We start from the raw sequence: 20,186 nt of genomic DNA, 5'->3' as shown, positions 1-20,186 counted from the left end.
TATTGTCTTCCCCAGAACTGCCCCCGAGGGGAGGACAAAAGAGGATGCAGCACGTTTCCATTTTCAATAGCAGTCAACTGTTAATGTGGCACATACCACACCATGAAACTCCAGCAAGCATGCTGACTTGAGGGCTCCCCAGCTTAGCCCTTAGATTGAAGTTGGCTGTCTTCAATCCCAGACACTAAAACCTTAGGCTAAAAGGTGACTAGTACAAAGTTCTGGACTCTATATCCCCAGGACCTTGGCTTGCTGAATGAAGCACCCAGTTTGTTCCTTCACTGGATTAGGAGTGCAGCAAACCCTGGGCACAGGCACCTTGAAAAAAACAGGACACCCAGAGTAGTCATGAGTGCTTGCAGATGGGTCTTGTGCCATGCACCCAAAAGGTGCTCGCCTGCTTCATGCAGTCCTGTACCTGACCAGTCCTTTTTCTGCCCACATTCACAGTAACAGAGGAGACTTCTGCAGAGCCCTGCCTGTTACTTCAGAGCATCGCAAACACCCACGTTATCCAGCTACAGTCCTTCACCAAATTCAGCCTGTAGTGCCTGGCCACTCTTTCATCACGCAGGAGAGAGGCGACACTGGAAGGTTCTTTAATCTTGCAGTCTAGAGCATTATGAAATCCCATGGCTTCAGGATGAACGGGGCTTTTAGGTTTAAAAGAGGAAGTTAATAATTTGTGTAGCTAGGTACTTGAAGAGATTGTAAGGGATGAAATAAAGATTTAAAGCCTTGAAGACATAGAATAAAGTCTTACTAAATATATGCTGAAGGAATGCAAAAGTGAAGCTCAAATTAGTAGTTCAGACTAAACCTAATCTGGCTATAGTTATTGACAGTCAAATTCTGACTCATCAAAAAACTCCTATAATTAAGACATTGTGATAAAGGCAGCTACAGAACAGGAAGGGCTTCTGAAGTGTTCTCTGTGCTTTTAAAGATTGTGTAATTTACACTACGTATGAAATAGCCAATCAAAGAGATCAGGAAAAACCATTCTATCCTTCTCTAGAAAAAGAAATACCAGCTTTACCACTTCTGATACGTGCTGATGTGTATCAAAACTCATCCTTCCTCCCCCAGGCACTTGTGTGATGTCTCAGACAGACAGGAAGCATGCACATGGTTTTATCTCTTTAGAGCTCAACTTACTTATCACAACACTAATTTTAAAAATACACTATACACAACTCTGCTGAGCAGCAATCTGTTCACTTCTTCAGTTTTAAAAGCTGAACTGTTGCAGTCAGTCCCCACTTCCTCTCGACAAATTAACTAGGCCAGAGCTGGCTGCCTTGTCCTCAACATTCATTGCTCTGAAATCCTGCAATCTTGTGGCTATTACAGCTGTGGTTTCCTAGCCTCAAAGGCATCCCATTATAATGGATTAGAATTTCATAATGCATTTTCCTTAATACTTACCAAAAAAAAAACTGGTAACATAGCTTGTACTTAATACAGTTACTTATTAGATTTCTGAAATGGCAATATTCATAATGCTTTATCTGTTAAAAGCACAGAATAGGCCCTTTAGTTAAACTTGGGAGAGAAGAAAAATAGGGGCTATTACAGAAAAAGTAATCTGATTTTAAGTGAGAAATGACTAACATACACAGTTGGTGCTGTATTTGCAACCCAAAGTATACAACTACCTGTATAAGAAGCAAAATATGAATTTCTCTTCCATAGAACTGTATGAGCTGACAAAATAAATAGCAAGTAAAGCATCACAACAGTCCTGAATGTTACAGAACTGATAGGAACTTTCTAAGAACTTGAAGGGTTTTGTGCCAGTTCTGTCCTTATAAAGCATGTGGCTTCTTTATGCTAGAAATCAAATGCAACAGAACTGTCTGGAAAGCAAGGTACGTTCATTCTCTTGCTTGTTCCCGGTAAATGAACCATCATCTGGATGCAGTTGTGGTCATTAGGCAAAAATCAGAAAACCAGCTTCATAATACGGGTTAAACCAATTCAGTCCTTTATTCTTAAAGTCACAAAGGCAAGGATAAATTCTAAAATCTCCATCTACCTGAGGAGGAGTGGGAAAAAAAAAGTAACCATCAAAACCAAAATGTTTTTCAACATTCAAAGTTGGTGACAGGCATTACGTACTGCCAACAATAGTTCTTGTAGTAGTTCATACAAAACTTGAGGAGTACAAAATGACCACCAATCCAAAACGAGATAATAGCGACTTGTTGCCATTACTTTTGTTAAGCTACAGTTTTCTGCTACCCTACCGAGTTGAATCGTTACACTCTAGATTTCTTATTTGTTTTCCCCTAGAAAAATTAAATGTCTGAAGCCACTGGCTGAATGAGGAAGAAGAGCCATGTACCACAAGACTTGATTTTTTATTTTAAGTAGCTAGATGATCAAGCTACCTAACTCTGCCTCAGATAATTCAACTAAACTAGTTTTCATTCCTCAGTGCAAGTCAGAGATTGAGGCATCTACAAAGAGCTTTCAGTCCAACAGCTCCACTGAACTCCTGAAGTGGCTTTAAACTGTCTGAAAGCACTTCAATATTGGAGCACATGCAAGGTCAAATGCAAGTTTGTATTCAAAGTCTAATCTACTTGGATAGCACTCAAAAAAACAGTTTATGTTAAGTTTTATAGCCATTGCACACTGTTTGCAAACAAAGCAGGTATTAGCTTTTCCAGTGAAACATTTTTTCAGATGAAAAATATTGATCCAACTGGGCAGCCTGTGGGAATACACCGAGTGCTGATTCTTATATATATACACACACACATATAAAATTATTTTTAATATGGAACTAGCAAAGTACCATTATCACCATATTGTAAAACCAAGCAAAATATTTTTAATAATCTGTTTTTGTAAATAAGTAGTTCAATATAAACCGAGAACTGATTTCAAAATGATTTAAAAAAAAAAAAAAAAAGAATTTCCACAAAACAGGAACTTGACTTAGCTCACAAACAGGTTTGGTCCTGTCAAAAAGAACCATATGCTTGGTCTGACATCCCAGGGGTATGAAGTTGAATGACTGGACTACAGAGAACTTCTACCAAGACAATGACCAGCGTTGAGACAATCTTTAAGATGTTTAAGAAGCAGAGACCTACAAAAGACCAAGAAAACTCTCCAGAACCATACCACTGGACAAGCATCCAAACAAGTCACTGCCTTGCACAGGGAAGGATAAAGCTTACTTGCACTGAGCTTCAACAGCCAAGGCAGCTGCCAAAGTGCACTGGATCCAGAAAGCCTTGGTTTCAGCTTACCTCCATAATGGCAAAGAGATCAAAATAGGAGAAAATATATTCCTTCAGTTTTCTCCTGAGATCTGCCGGGATCTACCCTGGGGAGCCCATGAGCACCATATGACCCAGCACCTGCACTCCCAGACATGCTACGGTAACAGGAACATGGCTCTGCACGCTTCCTCCCTCCCCTTCACAGAGAAGTACCTCATGCCTGACACTGCTATAAAAAAAGAAAACAGCTGAAGGAAGATTAAATACCACTACAAATAATCCAATCCATTACAGTTCCTGCATCCAGTTTCTTCCAGAGGGTTCAGACTTGGTAGAGGTGTATTTAGTTAAGTCCCTGTTTCAGACTATGTAACACCAAAATCAGCACAAAGACGTCTTACCTACAGGAAAAAGTTCTTCTCTCCACCAGCTTGATTTTTGCTTCCTTTTCTCCCTTTCCCCAACCTCAAATAGGTGGTTTGCATCTCAGATAAAGTGTAAGGCCCAGCAGACACATGCCGCAGTACCTGAAGATGCACTTGAGAACACTCGGACTGGTCTCTGCTTGGCTCTCCACTGAGCAGCTCTGCAGAACTGCCCTCAAATTTCCTCACTGGCTCCAGCGGATCTGGCAGACACAGACCAACAGTCTTCCCTTCCAGCTCAGCACCAGCAATAACTTTTAAGAATTACAGTTTGCAAAACAGCCAATCTCAAGTATTTTTCCATTTGTTTTGGACGATCTCCGAATTCAACTAGATATACCCTAATCTGCAGGCTTTTCCTTAAGTTTCAGTGTGACTGAATCCTCATTTGGAACATTTTGACAGATCCTCACTGCTGAGCTAGCCTCACATCCCTACTCAGTAACCTGCTCTGCTTTAGTCTCCAGGGGGAAAAGTTACACAAGAGCTAAAAAATGCATCTCGTCTGGGTAAAACAACTAATACACACAGAGCATAACAGTTTGGCTTAAAAATACTTCGTCCTTGTATTTGGCTTTTCTGGAATTCCCTTTGCCACAATTGGAGGTTTGAAACAGTTAACACAGAGTCAAACTGGAATGAAATTAAAAGGCAAATAAGCCAACAAAATAAACCTTTTAAAGAACTGCAGATAGTGGCTGATTTTCTAGACACTAAAATATATACCTATAGGGGGGAAGTATGTAAATAAACATTATCCTGACCACTATTATTTTTGCAGTGCAAGTTTCGGCACGTGGATATTAAAAGCATTATTCTTTACAGGTGTAAAGCATGTCCACAGGTGTCTGTGTATTCTTTACATGCTTTGCAAGCTCAGGACAGCAATCCTTCCCCCCATCCCAAAGTGAAGACTTCACTAGCCAGTTTCCCCAAAACACGTTTATTTTCATATCCATTAACACGCAGGATCCTTGGATCCATCAGGAACAGGACATGGAAGACTGCAAGCAACAACACCTGTTTCTTCTTCCCCTAATTCTAGCTGGGGGGAAAACAGTCACATCACTAAACAACTGCATGCCTATGCCATACTCCTGCTGTCCAAACAAGCGCTGCTTCAGTTATTTCTGTCCCAGGTTTGGTACATTGCTACAAGACCTTCAATTTCAAAAATGCTTTTTCAATAGAAAGATTTACACAGATCTCCAGAGCTTGCAGTATAACGCATGCTGCAGAAGCCTTCCTCTGATATTTTAACTAATGATTCCAGGTATTCCGTGTGGTACATTCTAGATTTATTTTTCAGTGTCTTCGGCAGACCATTCTTTCCTATGTTTTTTTTTCCCTTTCTACACTGAAGAAATATTGATTTTTCTCTCCAAGCTTCCTATAAAGAGAGTTATTTTTCTAATAAACGATTATTTCATTTAAAATCACATTAGTTAAGACACTAATAGCATACACTATACATATAGAAAACATCAGTAGTACTTTAAGCCTAGTGCAGCAGAGATCGCATCCATCTTTTTACAATGTTTGGAGTACGTTCTACCCTGCTTGAACTGCCTATCAGCCCTGCTACAATGCAAGTATGTGCATCTATAAGGGAAGATACTACACCTTTCAAAACAGTCTAATTCCTAAGCTTCCTCTCTGAGCAAGAAAGCGGAGGGGAAGAAAACACACACACAAATGTAAGGTACCTATGACTCTGTAGACAGAAAAAGGGCAGAAATAAAGAAATGTAAGTAAATATAGTTACAAAAGGACAGTTGCATTAAAGTTTTTTTTCAAACTTTTCCATGTACTGATTTTGACCCCAAATTCTAAGAGAGCTAGAGGCTCCTGAATAACTAACAGACCTGGAGACATCTTTGCAAATCAGAAAAGATCTACACTGATCTTCAGCAAAATACCAGGCACCCACAGACGACAGGTTGAAAACCACTGCTTTAAGACACTCAGAAGACAGCTTTTGGAGCTAGGCACAAGCAAGGTTGAAGAGAAGTGAAATCTGAGCATACTACACACATACTTGCACTATTCAGAAGTACCCAAGCAGCACTGACACAGATCCAAATGAAGTTTAGCCTGCCACTCCTAAAGAATGGCTGGGTAAGCTCCTGGTGAGTGGATCGGTTAAGAGTACAGCTCAATACATACATAACCAGCTCTCTGAGCCTGGAAGAACAAAGAAATAGAATTATTTTCCATTAGGTCTATTGGTGTTTTTTTTTTTAACCAGCATCTATTGGGCCACTGTTGCCATATTCACAACCTTGCAGAATATGGATGTCAACTAATCTGGGCATGGGAAGTAGCTTAGCTGGGGCAGCATGGAAATTAGTAAAGTACTTTACCTTTAAAAAAAAAGGGGGGGGGGAATTATAACCCATGCACAGGCATCTCTGCACAACACTGCACTTTAAACATCCCAAGAGAAGAAACAAGTAAACCTGAAGTTAACCCCAAAATAAATCCCAGTACGTCTTTCTCATAGCACAAAGCAACCCATAATTCAGATCACCTTCTGACTAAGCTACTGTGGGTGATGTTCATAGCCTTGCTGTGGCACAATATTCTACTGAACAAACTGCTTTCACTAGCATAGTATTTTGCCATAAAAGTACAGACAATTATTTTTTACAGTGCAATTTTCTTTCAGAAGGATGGTTCCCCAAACTGTTAAGTAATTTTTAACTCAACCATTATTTATTTTCACGCAATTGAAGAAAACAAACTCTCTCCATGAATGCTGAAAGAGAGGAGTAAGGGAAAAAATAACCTCCAACAGATTAACTCCTCCAAATGAATCAAATAATTTGTATTTCAAACTTCACTTCCTATGTGAGTCTAAGGAAAGAATCAAGAATATCTCAGATCTAACTTTTGCATTCCCCTCCCCAGTTTGCAGCCTCCTAAAAAGATACTATATCCTGTGCTTCTTAAAGGGCTGTCCCGGCATGCTCTTAGGGCACAAATCTCCTCAACACATAGCCAAGTTCAACAGCCATAAGAGCAAAAAGAGAAAACACTTCTCCATACATCTCAGAAAAGCTCGTTCTACCCATGGTCAGCTGTGTGATCACCCAGCTGAAACAAGAACTACCCAGGGACCTATCCACAGCCTTGCATACAGCGCACACTTCCTACAGCTCTTTAAATACACTGCTTATAACAGGATGAGAATCTGTTTCCAAACCCATGTCAGTTCAGAGTGAAGCAATTTGATTTTGAGTCTCAAAAATGTTCCCAAATAAACTGAACACATCTCACATGCATTTTACCTTATGAATTAAGTTTGAGTCCAGTGCACTCAGACCCTCTGGACAAAACACTGGCTTAAACTTTTCACGGAGGCTCTGATCGGTATCAGTACCAAGGGTCTTTCAAGTGTTCTTATCCTTTCAAAGAAAATTAGCACCAGGAAAAGTAAATTCAGTAAGTGCAAGAGCCTTCTACTGGAAAAGCAAACAATTCTTTTGGATCTAGCTGCCAAGATCTGTGGTATGGCTTGGGGAAGTACAAAGCCATACTACTTACCTGCATATCCTACTCTGCCTGTACTAACAGAAATAAATGTCAGGTCCATGTCTTCCTTCAGAAGACGTATGTAACTCAGTACAATTTTAGATGGGTGAAGGGATCTAACTGAAATGTTAAATCCATCATTTTTATTTTTTCCCTCCAACCCCCCTATAAAAACTACAGCACTTATTTAGGAATATTTTTCTATGAATTCATTTTATTAGTTTCCAAACTTATAGGAACACAATTCCTAACTTGAAGAAATCCAATGTAAGAGCATGTATTAACTCCCCACGTCATCTCAAAGCATTTTCACAAACTACTACTGACAAAATATTTCTGCTTGGTTAGTAACAAAGATATTACATGAAAGTTGCTCTTTTCATCCCTCCACACAACAGCATTTGTCTTCCAGACATAGGAAGTTCTCCATCTATATGCAAAGAGTTCAGTATTCAAGCTTTGGGCTTGAGAGAGGAGGCTGGGGGTTTTAAAAAGAAACTAGATATAACCAACAAAGCAATATCCAAATCAGAGGTGCAAGCTTTTCCAGTCCAACTAACTTCTACTACTTGAAAACCCTTTCAATAATTCTGTCGGTGAAATACCTGTAGCAAACCAGGAACACATACATTAAAAGTAACACAGACGCTAAAAAAGGAAAAATAATTAACCACTTGAAGGCAGGTTTAAAAAGAGAATCATCAAGTACCACATAATTCTGAATAGCTTTAACACAGCTTAGATGCAAGCGTGCTATGCAGAAAATGAAAACTCCACCTTAGTGCTGTACAAACAGTGTATGCAAGCAGCTAGCATTCAACAAGGCTACCTTTCAAAAGTCTATGTGCCAAAGAACATTAAGTGCTTGGTTCATACCTTTTATCTCATTTAATTACCCAGAATGCTTCGGCTTCTTTGGCTACTCATTGCTGCACCTGTTTCCAAAACATCTTCAGCTGGCTGAGCCTGTGACTAATGGCAGCCATTTCCAGGGAGGGGCTATTTAAGGAAAGATCCTTGCTATGATTCCACAAAAACCTCTGACATACCAAGGAACAGAGAGTACTTTTTTTTTTTAAGTTGCACAGGTGATATAAGACTATATTCACTACTTTCAAATGTGCTGAAGCTATTCTATAAAGCCCAGTTATTTATTAAAGTCTTTAAGCCTCTTATGCTAAAACCTTTTTTTTTTTAGCCTCTTTTCCAGAAGTAACACTTAGGATTATGGAAGTGAAAGAGAAAAATAGTCTATCCAGGTCTACTGCATCTCAACAATTTTACCATTGCTGCCCACACAAAACCATGCCCTGTGCTCTGGAGTTCAACGGGAGGCATCCCACGAGGTCCCTGGGACACCGCGGCTTTCTGGCAGCGCCCACCAGTAAAGCACCCGTGTGCCTGCCAAATCCACAGGTTACGCTGTCAGTGATATACCTCAATGAAACTGTTATTAATTACTTTTATGACTAACAACAGGCATGGTGGTGTGTTTTTTTTTTTTTTTTTCCCCCCCCAAGCTTAGGAAGATAATGAGTAAGAGAGAAATCCTGAAACACACGGCTCAGAGCCCTCATCTTCCAGCAGTACCGTGGGACTGATCAGCCCACCCTCATCCTTGCTTTCGCAGGAACACTGAACATCACCGCTACCAGGGGCGGCACACCTGGCTACAAGGTCTGCAGAGGCACTCCCGAGCCATCGGCACATGGCCCACAGCCTCCTTCGGGTGCTGAGCTGGGAGATGGGTCAGCGGGCACAACGGCTGCGTGAGGAGAAACTGCCAGGTAAAAGAAAAGATGATGCAGTTCCTTTGAAACCAAGGAGTTGTCTTGTGAGCACGGGACATTTGCATTCCAGTATTTCAGGGTATGTTTTCTTTCAGAGTTCAATTATGAACAAGCATCATGAGGATATATAGATACAGCTACAGCAGTAAGGCAGCAAGGACCTAGACCTGTGTCTGGAGCCGCATGGAGTGGAGCACCCAAAGCTTACCGCTTTTCCTTTTTTTCTGACATTTCTCTGACAAAACAAAACAACAAAAACTGATTTGCTTCCTTAGAAATCCAACTGAGTAAATATGCTGCACACACATGGAGCAACTCCATTAGACCAGCTTAAGTATCGTGAAAGATTTTTATGCCACATAATAGATGCTATGTTTGATAGTTATTGTCAGGCCATAATTAAGATTTTATTGCACCATTGCAAATATTCAGTTAAGTGCTGTTGCACAACAAGTTTTTCCAGTCAGAAACAGGTACGATTGTTCTCTTTTTTAATGCAAAACTGTACTTAGAAGTCTACTTATTTTACTGAACTGAAATCAGTGCCCCTGAAGGGATACAAACATATATATGTGTATATATTCCCTAGCAAAAACCAGCCTTCCTCGCATTTAAAGATGACCTACTACCACCTGAGTTGCTATCTAGACGCTGCTAATGCCACATGCATTACCAATGGAGAAAAAAAATCTTTCCTCTGGGGATAGACACGTACCTCTTTTTCATTGATACACTATTATTACGCTGTCATCAAAAGAGATTTTTTCTCACTATATGGAATGTAAAAGAACCCATTCAGTTCACTTGCCTCTAAAAACCTGAATCACCCTACGCCAGCAGGTGTATATATAGAAATATATACACTGGTTTGCCCAAGAAAAGTCAACGTATGAAATCAGTAAGAGATTTATTTTAATACAGTGAAGTTTGTTTAACAGTAATCCATACATTTTGGCTAACAGCAGGCAAAGTAAACTGAAATCAGAATATTGGCTCAGCAGCCAAAGAATTATCAAGAAATAAAATCTGACTTACTGCAGATAGACATCTAGCATCCACATTAATACTTTCTGGAAATTAATGTTAAATTACTCCGGGGAACACGGTTAAAGCAACAGCCCCAGCCACTCATTACAAAATGAATCAAGAATAGACTCTTCACATTCCAGCCCACGTACATAACACTGTCCATCATCAGGCAACATCATCTTTTGTACTCCATGATTTTTAAGAATGTAAAAGCCGTATTAGTAATCTGTAAGTAAAGCAATGAATCCAAATTTAAATGTCTTTTAACCTGTCCAACATAGCAGGAAAATAGGCATGACATTTCCACAGAGAAGACACAAACATCACAAACCTATCCAAATCATGTCCTGTAGGTAAATGCATGCAGACTGTCATTATAAAGTTCTGCAAGAACACCTCAGAATGAGTCTGCATCCACAAAATGGAAATTACTTCAAGTGGAATTTTTTTCTCCCTCTTCATCTCTGTTCCAGGCAGCAATGCACTGGTACATATCATACTCCGATCTTTAAACTATAATGTGGTCTAACTTATGCCAAAGTACTTCACTGTTTTCTTTGATGCCTAGCTAGCATGACAACCTTATGAAGAAATAAAAGAGGAAACATAAAATTACTGCTATGTTTTTAAAAGTACTTTTATATTTATGGCAGAAAAAAAAAAAAAGAATTATATATTATCTCTGAGTTTAGAGATAAAATTTGGGCAACACTGGTTTAATATTACAGCATCATCTATCTTTCAATAAGCAGTGCAGCAGAAGTCAAAACACATATTCCATTAGAAATTCCTGAATTCTGAAATGCAAGCATAGTATCATCTGATTTCCAAAACTTCTCAACCCTTTATTATTTCTCACGGAAAGAGAAGTTTTATTAACCCAAGTATCACAGCATTAACAAAGATTAAGCGAATATTCTTTCACTGATACACTCACATAAGATATTGTGAGGTCTATCTTCCACCATTATAAATTAATTTAAAGCATTCTTTGTGACCGTAGAAGTACGTATGCTGCATTTATTTTTTAGAAAACAGGAAGCGGACTATTTTAAATATACAAATAAGAGATTTAGCACTAACAGCATCCTGATGAGAGGATAGCTGGAAATCTAAAGGAAAAAAATTATCACCGTGGATCGGGTTGCCCTGCCACAAACTGAAACATTTTTTTCAGATCAGAAGAGAATGTGAAAAACAAACAAGCAAGAAAATTACTCCCTATTAGGTTATTTATTACCAGCTGAAAGCTTCTATCAGACATATTTGGACCAGAATTTCGCTGAAGTCAAATTACTTTTCGCTGCCCTTAAAAGGACCGACGAAACAATGAACGATAACGTGTCAGAAGGGTGTCTAAGAACAAAAGGGGGAAGGATCTGAGACAAAAGCTTGAGGAGAGCCCCAGTTCTTCAAAAATAAAATACTAAACGTCCAAATTTTTGCATCAAGTTTCGGTTAATAAGCAGAAGGCTTCATATGCCTTACTTCCTCTTACCGTCTCCAACTGGTGTAACTCCTGACCGTCACAGTCTCCACTAACCCACTCACATATACACAGGCCTTTTTAACACTAAAAGAATCAAAACCTTGACCTTCATTCCTTCATCAAAGTAAGACTGGTATAATTTCTCCCCAGATTATTGTTTCCAAGTGTTTTTATTTGGAATAAGAGTAGCACAACCTTCCCTCAGCAGGTAAAAATACCTATCGTCAGGATGTATTAACATAGATGCTAGTTCCATGAAGATTGTCACCTTTACAGGACAGGAATTTAGTATTTTTGAATCTCACTCTGCAGGAAATTATATACCAACTCTTCCTCCAGCTTGGGGAAAAAAGCAAAGACGACACTATTATTGATGATATTTTTTCCAAGCATTGAATAAAAACTTGTAATGGGGGAGGAGGGGACAGACATGACAGGGGAAGTAAAGCTTAAGATGGCTTCCTCAAAAAAAGACTTAAAATATTTTCTTTTTCTGTGTCTAATTCTAACTCTACTTAAAACCTCCCCATCTTTTGAACCTGACATCAGTGTTTATCATAGCAAAATAAAGTTTTATTCATCACCTTCAAAGCGCATCACCAATTCCATTTAGTCTTCTTAATTCAATACCTTCTAGAAAACACGGACGTCAAGCCTCTGGAAAAGCATGCTGTTCTAGCTAGTAAGCAAGCCTAGAAAAACCTCTATGACAATTTCACATAGAGACAATTTACAAAACATTTAGCCTTGTGACTACAAACTGCTAACTTGGCAGATGGATGGGGAAGAAGGTGTGTTCACAAGCAGCTAAAGCCACTCTAAATCAGTCTGGGTGCACTTCTGCTTTCCTCTCCCTCCTTCCTCTGTCCAAATGTTAGGGAACAGACAGGTCATGCTGCTGTAGCTGAGGAATACATATACTTGATTGCTGAGCTGATTTCAGATTGATTCAGCCTACCTCAGGACCACACAAATGGTGCTGGCACAAAGGAAAGCAAGAATCTTCCAGGAGTGGAAGAGGAAGACAAGACTATATTCCTTCACTGACTGCACAAGCTTAATTTGGCAAACTGCTTATGAAAACAAAAACTTTGGGGTAGGTTGGTAGGGGACTAAGCAACGGATTCAACAATGAGAAAAAGCTCAGGCTCGCTCTCCTACCCAAGAACCCCTAGTGTTATTCACCAGTTAGTCCGACCAACCGGTGTGATCTGCTCGACAAGAGAGATCCATAGAGCTGGTACATCTGCATCACAGTTAGCTTAAATCGCAACCGATGAGGCTCTCTCTAAAGAGCATGCTACTCAGGGTGGTCTGCAGAAGTCACCATAAAGGCTACGTAATGTGGGAGTGCTGGATGCCTAGAGGTCTTTTCTTCAGCATACTGACCCACAGAGCACTGCCTCAAAGACAGCAGCAACAGGAGCAAACGGTAACTCCGGGTTAACGGGAGATGCCTATGGCTTTTGCTCGCAGCAAGGCAACTGGCTTCTCACAGTTGGGTATGACTTTCTGCTTAGCTTGTAACAAAAACCTGCAAGGTACTCACTCCCCATGGGGTCAGGGAAGCCCACAGTAGGGCTCCGTATGCAACTGCGGTTAATGGATTCTAAATTGGGAAGTCACTGGTGTGCGGTGGTCGCACGTAACGCAGGCTGGTGGCGTCAGCCCTCTCCATAGGTAACTCAGCAACACCCTCCACCACCCTGCCTTGACAGTCTAACAGCTGCCTTTCCAGAGCTTGCCTACAAACACTTCTTGCTAAACAGGTCAAGACTGCTTTACACGCTGGCTTCCAAGTTAAAAAAAAAAAAAAAAAAAAAAAAAAAAAAGCACACAGCACACACAATAGCTCTTTCTTGAATTTCTTCCCTGGTTCAAACTATTATTCGGAAGGAAAATAGCCATCTTGTCAAGGACAGAATATCAAAGTAGCTTGCAGTCTTTTCCATACTTGGATCCCTCGAAAAATCTTCTCATTAACCAATTATATATATATATATATGATTTTACATCAAAACCTTATTAAATAATTGTTCTAACATGTTTTTTATCACTAAACATTTACTTTATGCATAGGGCTAAACAAGTTTCCTTATTTCCCTGGAGGCCTGTTGAAACCTTCTAAAAGTCTTTAAAAATCCATTGCACAAGCTAATGCCCAGGGAGCAGTAGCAAGCACGGTAACTGGACAGCTCTGGAAGTGCTAAACAGGAAAGGCAGAAGGGAAATATTTGTTACTGAAGCACATCAACTAAAAAGCAAGCAGCAGTACAAACCCCAACTCACTAACGTTTCCCAGCTGTGACCTGAATCATACTTCAGACAGGAGCAGATCAAGATCCATACTTACTCAGATTTGTGCGGTTTTGTAAAAATAGCTGAAAGGCCCATTATAGTAACAACTGCAGAGAAGCTACTACTGCATTTCACAATGGGTTAACCACTTCCAAGTACGCACAGAACTGATAAACAATCTAGCATTTGCATGGCTCTGTATCACATTAGGGTGCCAAGGAAATTTAGACTCCGTATATTCCCATAAAATCTACGTTACCTTTTCCAAAGGAGATCTCAAACGCTCCGTATTTTTTATTTTTCAGCCTATTATAAAACCATCCACTTCTAAGAAAAAAAAAAAAAAAAGTGTGTATCTGGAGGATTTGAACAAAAGATTGCAACCAGTTTGCAGCAGTGGTATGCATCATGTCCACCTTTCTGGAATTAATCCCTTTTTCAGTTTATATGACCAGTGAAACATTCAGACCGAGTATTTGTATTTGACAATGCTTGTAAGGCTTCATACATCAAAAAGATTGCATTTTGTTTTGAAAGACCTCTCAACTAGAGTGCAGAATTTCTTCAAAAATACATACCAAGTGTATCACAGCATACTTCTGCACTAGATGTATACCACACTGAATAAGCATCCTAAAATGTCTAGCGAAGATCTGCATATTCATTATTCTGTCTGCTAACATTTTTCTTAGACAGCATCCTGATGCAGTAGTTACGCTGCTATCAGACTGTTGATCCAAAAACCCTTCACCCAGCTGGAAGACAACAATACAATTAAATCAACTTTTCCCATTGCTGTAGTTTATTACGACTTTGGTCTTCTCGGTCTAACGGCCTTCTTTCCCACCAGGTAGTCTAATTAACTTTGGAGTCCTTATCAACACATTCAACTACTGAACAGACACATACTAAACATGCAGGTTTGAATTCCAGACTTCCATGTTGTTCAGCCACTGTAAAATATACTAAGATTAGCATTTCAAAAGTGCAAATATCCCATTTCAAAATAGCTTAGATTATTCCAACATGACTTGTAATTGCTTGGTGCAAGTGGTGTTTGCTTTCCTTTCTACATAATTATGCAAGCATGAGGAAGTCAATAACTGCCTCTGATCACTTGTTCAAACTGGAACATCAGGACAGAATTTAAGATCATTTTTCATCGTGCAAAAACAAATGACAGGGGAAAACCACCTCTTCAGACTTACCTGTTTTCCTCCCTCCAACACAAGAACTACTCTAATGGTACTTAATCCTCCTCTGTAAGTGCCCTTTTCTGAGGAAATTCAAATAGTTAACCAGAAAGTGAAAGGTCACCACCTTCCACGACTAGTTTCCAGCCTGCATAAGAGCAACTGGACTTTCAGCTGTCTCACTCTCGAAGTTGGAAATTAAAGACTGAAAAATATACTAGATAATTTGCTTCTGTCCTCTGCCACACTGGCGGAGAACAAGAGCAGCAGACCGACTGGCTTTAAGTGAAAGTGGTTACAGCATCAGTGCGCAGCAATCATCTCCATGTAGAGCTAGAGAGGTCACTAGGAATACTACTGTAATGTAAATTCATAATGAATTAAAAACAAACAAGAAAACACACCACGAACTGCACACAGTGCTTCCTTAATTTGTCAGTGTGACAAATGCACTCAGAAACACCTAGAGCTACCAAAAAGAACTATATACCATCTAAAAGAACTATAAGAAGAACTAAAAAACTATAAAAGAACTATAAAAGAATAAAAGAACTATAAGAAGAACTAAAAGAACTATATACCATCAAAAGAACTATATACCATCACTAATATTTCATATTTTGAAGACTGAAAAACATTAACACACAAATAACTTAAAAACATTTAAGCCACCATACCACATCACTTTACTTACAGCGCATTGCTCTAGCTTCTGTTATGTTTATTATTTTTATTGCCAGTCAGCAGTGAACGTTTTAACTACAGTGGGTATACTGCCTTCATTCACCTATTTACATTTTAAGCAAATACTATAGTAGATATTAAAAAATATCATGAACATTTAGTGTTTAGTCATGATCGAAACTGAGTTTGTATGTGTTTCTTTCTTTAAAAGCAAAAACTTTGCTTTCCTGGAATTTATTTCCTGACTCCAGGAAAAAATAAAAACAAACCATAATAATGTTTTTATATGCACTTTACAATCTACTTAGTAGGTAGTAATTTGATGGCACGCAATTAGTTTTTAAATAATCAAAAGGATTCTGCAAGCTTCCAAAGCACACAGAACGCAAAACGACATTATGCAGAAGGTACCCAAGTTTAACAAGAAAAAAAAAATCACTCCAACATATGAGTCGTCCTAGCCGTTATCTACATAAGTGTATTAATGACTATCAGAGGTAGTTCAATGCAAGAAGACAGATTTAGTAGAGCATCACAATAACATGCACGATTTTCCCAAGATTTGTTTACTCCTTGTAAGATATACTTCAAGATATTTTAAGACTGTCTCCAAATGGTCTTTGCAGTCCACAGAAGGCCTACGTAATAGGCTAAAGTTACTAATTTATACAAGGGACTTCATCGACTTGAATTACGTTGGCTTACTGTGGGGAGAACAATTATGCCGGCGGCTTTGGAGGTGGCAATGGCTTAGCAGGCAGCGCCCCTCTGCTGTCTCAGAGGGTTCCAAAAGGCAAGATGACGACTGACTTACAGCTTTCCATCAATATGACTTGGCACTCTTCCTAAACATACCTCGCTTTGTTTTACAAAGCATGATAAACATTCTATCTATAGTACACAGATTGAAAAAATGAGTCAGTAAAGCTACATGAGGTGTTCAAGTTCACCCACAGAGACAAAGACACAGAGAAGGAGCCCAGTTCTAACACTTTGTGCGCTGGGACAAACCACCGTCCGCACCCGAAAGAACGACCAAGGCACCAACCGAAACCGGGGCCTCAGTTGTGCAGTCTGCAGCCCACAGACTCAAACTAAGACCGGGCCTTAAAGCATTAAATTCTCTGTGTGCTGAAGTGTCCTTGAGGAATACTCTTCCAATAACTTTAAAAAAAAAAAAGCACAAAAAAACACAGCCATATTTAAACAGTATCTCGATCCAATACTGTCAATGTTACTTTGTGCGGTACCAACAGAAAGCCAGTCATTTTCCTAAGCATTCTCCCTTGCTGCTTACTGAACTAACTTGTATCCTTGCAGGCTTAGCAAATTAATTGCAAATTTAAGCCAGGCAGAAAGTCATGCTGAATTGCATTATTCCCAAAATCTTAAAAAATGGTATTGGAAAGACAGTTGAATCTTAGAAATTTCTCTTGAGCTACGCTTCCATTAAAAGTTTCATTGTAACAAGTAAATACAGTTCCCATGTAATGAATTACAGATTAACCCCAGTTAACAGTACAAGGCACAGTAAATAAAGTACTTGGAGCTCTCTCAAGCATATATAAATGCAATGCTACACACAAATTACAAAAAAGCATGGACTTAAAATCAGCATTTGAACACCCTGGCCATCGTCCAGATTTTAAAAATAAATAAAAATGCAGTAACAGCAGAAATCTTACAGAAGGATAAGTATACTGGGGCCTTTTTTTTCCCTTAAATATGACTTAACAGGTTTCTGCATGTTACTTAAGATTTAAGTATTTGTTACATGTTCAATTCAGCCTGAAGTGGGGCATTATCATTATCTCACAGAGCACTTTGTATTCCCACTTACAATCCGACCTCCTCATCCTCCCATCCATCTATCCACACTTACACGGCTCTATAACCGGAGTATCTGAGCCTAATCTCTATGGTAACTGTACAACTTGTTTACATGGAAAAAAGAATATTAGAAATGTATGTAAATTTAGCTGTCATTTAAATAAGTGTTTTTCCTTCTGAGGTTAAAAAAAAAAAAAAAAAAAAAAAAAAAAGCTCTCTATACTGCCTCCTATTTCTCTTGCTTCCATCTCCTACAACCCCAGCAGGCAATGAGCCACATTTGGAAAGCTCCGTATCACACTACATCGGCAGCCTGTTGTTGTAAATTCATATAGTTTACTTTTAATGAGGAAGAGATGTGCAGTATTTTAGATCTTAACGCTTACTTAAGAAAAGCATAGAGTGCAATTAAAACTTGATTTTTTAAAAGATACTGTCATTAAATCACCAAAGGGGATAAAAAAAAAAAAAACAACACACATGCTGAACCTTTACCAGCTCTATAGAAAGACTTATCTTGCAGCTCAGCAACTAAGATCCATCTAGAAATTAAAGCGATCTGTATCATTTACCGTTTCCAGCTGTAAATACAGCTTTTAGTACATATTTTACATAATACTCACTGCCAGACAGTAGCGTAACTAACAGTGCAGGACCCCATAGACAGACTGCTCTTTTTTATTAAAAATACCAATGAGATGATGTACCACAGGTTTGTAACAATTGTTTTTGATAAGATTTGTGGTATTTTGAAGCAAGGTTTACCGCAGCCCAGCAAGACCCAGAGCTGAATTACAGATCCTGGGGGGGGGGGCTACAGCCACATAGACAGCAGCTCAGGTGAGCCATCCTCAGCAAAACGACAAAAAGGCTATCAGAGCCGGCTGTTCCTAACTATTTTGGGGTACGCAGATCCTTTCCGCACAGAGCAAATCACGCTATTCCGCTGACACGCTTTGTTTCCTGTAACACTTGCCCGACGCGTGAAAAAGAAAGAGACGAGAAAGGCTCGGGGAAAAAAACGAGCTGCGACGATGCACCCAGAGGAAAACCCGAGCGGGTCGGGAAGCCTTTCTGCGTCTTCCAGCGATGGCTCGCTCCACTGCGGAGCTCCTCTCCCGGGCGATCCTCCCCGATCGCCTCCGGATTACGGGAGCCGAACTCCGGCGACTTTGCCGAGCGGCCCCGCTCCCCCCCGGCAGGCAGCCATGTCCTCCTCCACCGGGGGGGAGCACCCCGGGACGGACTGACCGACCGACCGACCGACCGACCGCCGGACAGACAGACCGCCGGACGTCTCCTCACGGACGTCTCCCCCCTCCCCCCCCGCGAACGGGCGCTTTACCTTCATGATGAGCTCAGGCTGCGGTAAAAGCCTCGGCGGGGGCTGAGCGGCCGAGGCCGGACCTGGAATTTAAAACAAAGCGCTGAGGCACCGGGCGGGGGAGGGGAGGCGGGGCCGGCGGCGGCGAGCGGAGCGGGGGGCTCAGGGGCCGGGGGGGGGAAGGCTTAAAGGCTGGGGGGCGCCTCCCCGAGCCCCCCCCACGCCGCCGTTCCGCCGCTGCCCCGCTCCCCCCCGCGCCCCTCCCCGGCCGCTGCCTCGCCGCCCGCTGCCGCCCGCCGCCGCTGACGCCATTTCTGTCAGAGGAGGAGAAACTTGCCACAACAACAACCCGCCGCCGGCCTCCCGCCGCACGGCGCTGGGGCCGGGGGGGGCGCACACGGCCTCGGGGCCGCCCCCCCCGGGGCGCTGCAGCCCCCGAGAGGAGAAGGGACGGGGAGGGGGGGGCCGGGGGGGGACGTTCCTCTCAGCGCCGGGACCCCCCGCACTTGGCGGCGGGGGGGGAGGAGGGGAGGGGAGGCCCTGCCTCCATTGTACGAGGAAGAGTGCGGGCAGCAGGCTGGGGGGGAGGACCCGGGGGGGGGCACCCGCTTTTGTAAGGGGCTGCGGCTCCGGATCGCGGCGGCTCCGGATCGCGGCGGCTCCTCCCCCCCCCCCCCCCGCCTGCCCCCCCGGCCCCCCCCCCGCCGCCCTCCGCCCCCCGCCGCCGCGGGGCCCGGGGCTCGCTCCCCGCCCGGCCGCCCGTACCTTTGTTCCGCGGCGCCCGCCCGCGACTCCCCCGACCCGCGGCGGGGGGGAGGGAAAGGAACGGGGCGAAGCCGCCGCCGCCGCCGCCTCCTCCTCCTGCTGCTGCTGCTGCTTCTGCCGCCGCCCGCGGCTCTGGCTCCCCCTCGGGTGTCCTCGGCCCCCGCTCCGCCAACGGCTGGGCTCGCGCGGCGGGGCCGACCCGTGCCGCCCGCACCCGGGCGCGGACGCGGAGCCGGCGGCGCTGAGCGCTGGGCTCCGAGCCTCTCGCTCCCCCTCCCCCTCCCGCACCGACCGCCCGACTGACTGACGGCCGGACGGGACGGGCCACGCCCCTCTCCCCGCCTACCTCCATTGGGCCCAGGCCCGCACGGCCCGCCCCCCCTCCGGCCCCATTGGCCGCCGCGTCGGAAATACTGACGTCATTTTTCTCCTCTTCTGTGGAAACCGAGACTCGGCGCCGCGGAGCCTCACGGGTAACGCAGTCCTCCCGCGCCTCCCGCCCCGGTTCCTTCAGCGAGCGGCCGCTCGGCGTGGACTACACATCCCAGCGCGCACCGCGCGTGGCCGCCGCGCGGGGCCGGGGCCCCAG

The 20,186-nt window shown here is 42.4% G+C and overlaps 1 protein-coding gene across 2 annotated transcripts in view; it reads right to left on the bottom strand.

Annotated features, from left to right (window-relative positions):
- Positions 1-19,926, bottom strand: part of ARID4B (AT-rich interaction domain 4B) — an 87,716-nt gene extending 67,790 nt beyond the window's left edge. For both annotated transcript variants that reach the window (XM_035320535.1, XM_035320536.1), the window contains exons 1-2: positions 19,598-19,926; positions 18,854-18,915 (exon numbers count right to left, since the gene is read on the bottom strand). In XM_035320535.1, the coding sequence (XP_035176426.1) occupies positions 18,854-18,859 (6 nt within the window). In that variant the 5' untranslated portion in view covers positions 18,860-18,915; positions 19,598-19,926. The remainder of the gene's footprint in view (positions 1-18,853; positions 18,916-19,597) is intronic.
- Positions 19,927-20,186: the final 260 nt, after the last annotated feature.

The sequence above is a fragment of the Oxyura jamaicensis genome, chromosome 3 (genome assembly GCF_011077185.1).
Source record: "Oxyura jamaicensis isolate SHBP4307 breed ruddy duck chromosome 3, BPBGC_Ojam_1.0, whole genome shotgun sequence".
Taxonomy (NCBI): domain Eukaryota; kingdom Metazoa; phylum Chordata; class Aves; order Anseriformes; family Anatidae; genus Oxyura; species Oxyura jamaicensis.
This window is presented reverse-complemented; position numbering and strand designations above follow the sequence as displayed.